Below are 6,881 nucleotides of genomic sequence, written 5' to 3' on the forward strand. Positions count from 1 at the left end.
GCTGCTAGGCACCACCCTACACCACCGTGTTCTTCCCCCTCATGCTACTGATCAGAGCAAATTGCCACCACCATCTTAACCCACCTAATTTTTCGAACACCTCCCCATGTCGTGACCCACCACCAGCAAACACCCTTCCCAAACACCTCTGGACCATATCCTTGCTCCTCCCTGCCCTCTTTCTCGTCGAGCTCACCTGAAAAGAAAGGAAACGAAGGCAGTGAAGTTGCCACCACAGCTCCGTCACCATCCACCGTTGGCAAAACCCACTTCACCACCCACCACTGCTGTGACGGTAAAACCCACTTCACCACCCACCAAATGCCTCCATCCTGTCGTAACCCACCACTACCAAACGCCATCGTCGCTGCTGCTTTGTCTTGGTCCCTCGTCGAGCATCCGCCAATAGAAATGAAGCAGCAAGGTCGCCCACAACCACCAACTGTAGCCACCCATCGCCGTCGCTGGCCTTCCACCATCGTTGCAGTCCACCACCGTCGCTGCTGTCTGCCACCTGCGACCCACCATTCCTCCGAGTTTCAATTTGGGGGTTAAGAATGTGATTCAAAGAGGTGGAAATATGGATGGTGGCAGTTGTGTTTCTTGGTGGCCGGAAAACAGCTCCACCTCCGGTGGGGTGTTTTTGATCGTAAATGAAGAGGGTGGGGGGAAGGGGAAGTTGGTCTGGAGAGAGAGGGAGAGAGAGAGAGAGAGAGAGAGAGAGAGACAATCTTTATTTAAAATATAAAAATACTTTTAAAAAAAGAAAATGGAAAATAAATCTAATAAGGGCAATTTAGTTATTTCAATTTTACGAGGGATCAAATCTACATACAAACATGGCCAAAAGGACCACAAATCCAAAAAAATCGGGGTTTGGACCAAAACCCTAAAAAAATGCATACCACAGGGACTATTTTTGCAATTTTGTCTAAAAAGTAACTATTTAAATAATATAAGACAAAATTGCAAAAATGGTCTGTGGTATGCATTTTTTGGGGTTTTAGTCCAAACCATGATTTTTTTGGATTCGTGGTCCTTTTGGACTAGTTTGTATGTGAAAATGGTCCATCCGAAAATTGAAATGACTAAATTGTCCTCTTGGTATATATGTTATATTTTTTTCTATTTAATTTAATGTTTTATTAATATAATATAAAATGGGGCCCACCTCTCTCTCTCTCTCTCTCTCTGGTCTAATAAACCAATACAATCAAAACGAGAGGGGGGTCTCTTCCTCTGGTCGAAGGAGCAACGGGAACGCGACAGACGAAAGCTGAGAAGAACAAGGCCACAATCGACGGGTATCGGTCGTGGATCGCGAAGAGGGGAGGAAGAAGGGCGTCGGCACTGCAGGGCCGCTCCGACGACCTACTTCGTCTTCTGGTCGAATCAACTACAACACAGGAAGGAAAAGAGGATTGATCTTGAATCAAACCAATAGCGAGACTGTCGGTGGTCCTGAGGAGTTCAATCGAGCAATAAGGGTGAAAATCGAGACTTGTGGTGGTTGTGTTTGGTCTGTCTGTCAAACGAAAGGGAATGGGTCTTCGATTCCCATCTGATCGGAGACGAAAAGGGATCAAAAGCAACAACAGTCTTCCTTTTTTCTTCTTTTCCTGATTCGCTATGAAGCACGATAGAGGAGTCGATTTTTCTGGCGGTTCAAGCCTTCAATCGGGGTTGTGGGGGTTGAGAAGGGTAGCAACAGCCGGAGAGGGTGCTTGTGGTGGTGTTTCTCGGCAGAAGGAGGAAGGGAAGGGGATATGGAGGTGGCGGCAGTGGGGAACCGGGAAAACATCACCAGTGATTCTAGTTCTTCGACAGGGGAAGGAGACGAACGGGATGACAGTCGTTGAGAGGGCTGTGAAGGGGTATCGGGACAGTACAACAACAATTCCGGGGGTGTTTGACAGCGGGTGCTTGGTGGAAATAAGCGGAGAAGGTTGGGCCTGCTACTACCGGGCAAAGAATCAATGGTCCTTTCCTTCTTCACTGGTTCTACAATGAGTGCGTGTTTTGGGTGATGGACCATCAGGAGAGAGAGAGAGAGAGAGAGAGAGAGAGAGAGAGAGAGAGAGAGAGAGAGAGAGAGAGAGAGAGAGAGAGAGAGACCCTCTTATTTTTTTATTTTTTAAATAAATAAATAATTATTAGATTTAAGAAAAATAAAAAATATTAAATAAATACCCCAATGGTATTAAAGTCATTTCAGTTTACCAAGGGACCAAATCTGCAACAAAACCAGCTCAAAAGGACCACTAATCCAAAAAAATCTGACTAAAATCTCCACAAAAAATGCATACCACAAGGACCATTTTTGCAATTTTGTCTGTTTCTTATTACAAGTGTTAAAACATTGTGATCTGTTTTCCCATGAATATGCATTAAAAGTTATACCTCCGAACATTTTTACCAAAAAAACAAAGATAACCCTTTAATACATTAATCTTTATTATCCATACCCACAAAGCAATCAATGATCATATATCCTAATAAAAAATCTATCCATGTTCAAATCAAAGGCCTTTGTTCTTCCTCATTATTTTCCATTCTATTTCTTGTGTTCTCCTCACCTGATAAAGAAGAAAGTTCCTTAATCTTTGATGCCCGTATTTGCATAGGTTTATTTTCAGGCACCATCTTCAATACAATCCCCATAGACATCAAGATCAAACCAGTGCAATGTTGTTCCGTTAATGGCTTTGTGAATATCAAGTATGAAAGAAGCAAAGTTACGGCCTTTCTAGCTGTTGTGACCTGTCCATAAAGTACAAGTTTAGAAGCACAAAGTACAAGAAATATAGCCCTCAACGGCGTATCACAATTGGTTCTAGGTGGTATACAACTATACATGTAGATAAGGTCAAGAGTTCGGGTATTAACAGGATGTTGTGTACCTAATTTATATTTTACATAATCCTTATAGGACAAATAAGTGTGGGTCACTTCGTATTCCTAGAAGAATGACACTCAATGACCCTTAACCCTTTTGCTTCTATTTATGATATGCACTTGGCGCAACATATATCTAATTTTTATTTTCTTAAAATTACTACCGCAAAAGTTCTTTAAGATAGGCAAAATAAATAAATAAAAAGTACTTTTTTACCATATAATCGATTTAACCACTTAAATATTTTTTTATTGTGATTAAACTTTAAACCATTATACTTTTTTGACCTGTTAAAAAATATATTTTTCATGCTTATCCTGTCTTAATATCAGGGTAAAATACATAAGACCACAACATGCGTCTACAATATTATTATGATAATATTTCATCGATTTAGCCACGAAATTTTTATTATGATAATAAAAGAAAATAAATTTCAATGGTTAAACCGATAAAATAGTGTAAGTATTTTTTTTTTTTTTTTTTGTATTTCAACTTTTTTCAAAACCGAGTGACCGGAAAAATGGTTTTAAAAAAAGTATAATATTTAGTTACTACAAAAGATAGTCAATTGACTTGATCAATAAAATGATGAAACTACGTTGTGCTTTTCTTTTCTGTATTTTAACCCTTCAATATCTAGTAAAAAATATATCATTTTAACCCTAAATAGAAATTACAATACACCCCTCCTTTTAATTTATGATGTTGAAGAGAAGGTTGTTACCATTGCAGTGGTGGCTGCTCCAAAGATGGCAATGAGTGAAAGAACCGAGACTTGACCTATAAATGTTGCCATTGCTTCAAAGACCAACACACCATAGACATAAGGATGCTATACACACAAAAAGAAAATATTACAAAAAGTTAGATATGTGATCGGATGTGGAGGTAAAATGAGAGATTGGTTTGACTTTTTATGTCAAACTAATTAAGGTTTTCATATTATATATGTAAACTACATGCAACTAGCAAAAAAAAAAAAGATTAAGTTGAATTTGTCACTACCAAACACACAAATTATGAATTCAAAAAAAAATGAATAACCTCAAAAGTCAAAATCCACAATTATTTCCATTTTTACCTTAGAACAAGAACTCCAAGCTTTGAACAATTCCCCGGTCAAAATCATTGGTGGAATCAAGAATGGCAAACCGACAACCGTTGAGCAAAAGAGCATCTCCATCTATACAACAAACCAAAATGTAAAAAATACTTTTTAAAATTATTAATTTATTAATAATTAATATATGATGAAATATTTTTTTTAAATAAATAGTATGCATTAAGTCACGTTTAAGTCACCTGAGTTGTATCTGGATTCATGGTAAAAATGGCTTCTTGAAAGTTTCCAAGAAATGAGTCCATAACTAATGCACCAGATACCATCAGAACTCCAATGATGCTAAAATTAGGTGAAGTATTTGCATCGGCTAGAGTGAATAGGATTAGTCCTACTACTAGAAGAAATGCTGAGATATATTCATGAGGAGGGTATTTTTGTCTTAAACCAGGAATAAATGCGCCCATTATCATCACCGGAAGAACCTAAAAACCTCAAGATATCAAGACATCAAATTTTGAGTTTTGGTAGGGTGGAATACAGAAAAACACAATGTACTTTCATTATTTTATCATTTAGCCACTTAACTATTATTAAACCGTTATACTTTTTTTTGACAATTTAAAGAAACCATTTTTACCAGTTTTTTCATTAAAAAAAATACTAGAAAAGTACAATGTACTTTCACCATTATATCGATTTTATTGTTGAACTATTATTTTATTGTTGAACTATTATTTTTTATGATATGTAGAAAACAATAGTTTAGTGGCTAAATCAATAAAGTAGTGAAAGTACATTATGTCTGAAAAGTGTAATGATTTGATCACTAAAAAGAATCATAGTGGCTAAAACATTACAAAATGGTTAACGTACAAGTGTTTTCTTTTTCCTGTATTTTGCCCTTTATATACAACCAAACAATAAACTTTGTACCTTGGTAGATTTAAACATAATTTGAGCTGGATAATTAAGGAAAGCCAAAGACCCTTTGGTTAGCCCATGTGAGCCCATAAGAACAACCGAAAGCTTGACATAAGTCTTCCATGGGTTCACAATTTGCTTAATGGTGAACCCTTGCAAGTAAATTAAACCAAGATAAACCCATCCTTGAACAAATGTAAAGTACCAACCATAACTACAATAAACCGTTGCAAAGATCAAAACTTTGAAAGCTAAATTCAAAAAAAAAGTTGAGAAATTTTTGAATGAAAAACGAAAAACTTACCTGAATTGAAGCCGATTATATACATATTCCTGGGAAAATATCAAACGTCATACACTGAATCATTATTTTCTGAATTCGCAAATTGTATGATCAAGCTTTTGAGAAGATAATTTATTGAAATTACGTAATATTAATATCAAAATTATCATATTCATACATGATGCATCCTGCCATTAGATAACTCTTTAGTATTTGAATTATTTTGGTTTATAAAATGGATTATTGAAATTCACAAATAAACATCGATAATTAAATCTCAATAGTATTTTTTACGGAGAAAATTAATAAACAAAATGAAATTTTGGGAGGTCTGAAGAAACAGTCAGCAAAACCTAACAGACACTAAAATTTCGCCAGAAAATTGCCAAACTCTTGCATGCAAGTCATAAACATTGTCAGAAACAGTCTAAAATTAAATATTGTTAAATTTTCCCTTTTTTTTGTTTTTGATTTTTCTTAGGGATTTTGTTCATCTTCAATCAAGATACACGAACTGAAATTAAACAAACATATGAACACCAAATCTCTTTGATTTTTGTGAACTGTTACCTAGAAAGGAGTAGAAGTGTTCAATTGTGTGAAATAAAACCGAAATTCTTCGATTTCATTGCAGGGTTTTTGAGGAAATTACCTCGCAGACGCCATTAACGAGGTACCCGAAGAAAAATCCAGAAGAACAAATGAAAAATTGTTGCCATTTGGGTCTGGTAGAAAGAGAAACACCAAGCAGAGATCGAGCTTGTTCTTCGTTGTTCTTCATTTTTCACCCCCCTGTTTCTCTGTACTCTGTTTTCTTGGGGAAAAATGTCGATGATTTTATGATGAATGCACGGATTCCTTCCGAAAAATGGAATCGAACGCTTAATCGATCAGCTGGGCGTTTTGCATTTAAACATTAGAGAGAATGAGATTGATTAAAAAGAGTGTGTGGATGTTCGATCACGTTTACCATGTATCAAGAACACATGAAGAAGGGTTTAAGTATAGCCAGGCTGATTGGAAAAAAGACAGAGAATTGGCGTGCAAGATTTTATATAAAAATGCATTTTGTATTTTAACTTCGTTTAAGACAATATATTGTATGTCTAATTTTTATTTTTGACATTTAAATTTTATATAAAACAATAATATATATTTTTTAAAACGGTGGATTATAAAGTTGAAAGTAGAAACTTGTAAATATATTAATAATAATAACTAGGTGAAAACCGTGTTTTTAACAAAATAGGAACATATATTAAACTCTTTTATCAAGAATAAATTTTATATCTAATTATATGATATAGCATAACTTGATTGACGATTTATTCATGTTGCTCTCTTATACGACTATTGACAAAATTTGGGTTTAAATCAATAGTTAAAATTATTCAATCTAAAATAACCGGTGATTATTAGTTGATTTGAGCAATATTTTACCAAAATAAACCAAATGGAATTAATTTTTAGATATAATTATGATTCAAACATGCTAAAAAAGTTAAGTGGATAAATGTCGTTTAAAGTATATTCAATACTTCAAGTTAGATATGAGATTTAAAATCGGAAAACCGGACCGGAACCGTTAAACCGAAACATATAGAATCGGTTTCGGTTCCGGGTTTAAAAATTAGTTTTATCTGGGTTCTGGGTAATCTGGGTTTGGGTCCATCGGGTCCGGGTAAACCGGGTCTAAAAACTGGAACCACTTTTAG

The 6,881-nt window shown here is 35.4% G+C and overlaps 1 protein-coding gene across 1 annotated transcript; it reads right to left on the minus strand.

Moving 5' to 3' along the window:
• Positions 1-2,388: 2,388 nt before the first annotated feature.
• LOC145163210 (UDP-galactose/UDP-glucose transporter 2-like) lies at positions 2,389-6,195 on the minus strand. The gene is made up of 7 exons (XM_079082065.1): positions 5,819-6,195; positions 5,188-5,216; positions 4,896-5,097; positions 4,202-4,444; positions 3,981-4,082; positions 3,624-3,731; positions 2,389-2,760 (listed from the first exon to the last, which is right to left on the minus strand). Exons 1-7 carry the CDS (start codon positions 5,945-5,947, stop codon positions 2,515-2,517), a joined length of 1,059 nt encoding a protein of 352 aa, XP_078938191.1. The 5' UTR covers positions 5,948-6,195; the 3' UTR covers positions 2,389-2,514.
• Positions 6,196-6,881: the final 686 nt, after the last annotated feature.

The sequence above is a fragment of the Lactuca virosa genome, chromosome 3 (genome assembly GCF_052849685.1).
Source record: "Lactuca virosa cultivar CGN04683 chromosome 3, Lactuca_virosa_CGN04683_v6, whole genome shotgun sequence".
Taxonomy (NCBI): Eukaryota; Viridiplantae; Streptophyta; class Magnoliopsida; order Asterales; family Asteraceae; genus Lactuca; species Lactuca virosa.

What these genes read in the sequence shown, in the direction of transcription:
- LOC145163210 (XM_079082065.1), bottom strand. Translation starts at nt 5,947, where the DNA reads ATGAAGAACAACGAAGAACAAGCTCGATCTCTGCTTGGTGTTTCTCTT. An exon ending in TCGTTAATGGCGTCTGCGAG is followed by an intron (nt 5,217 to 5,818) that starts GTAATTTCCTCA and finishes ATATTTTCCCAG; the next exon opens with GAATATGTATATAATCGGCT. An exon ending in GAGCAGCCACCACTGCAATG is followed by an intron (nt 2,761 to 3,623) that starts GTAACAACCTTC and finishes CTTTATGGACAG; the next exon opens with GTCACAACAGCTAGAAAGGC.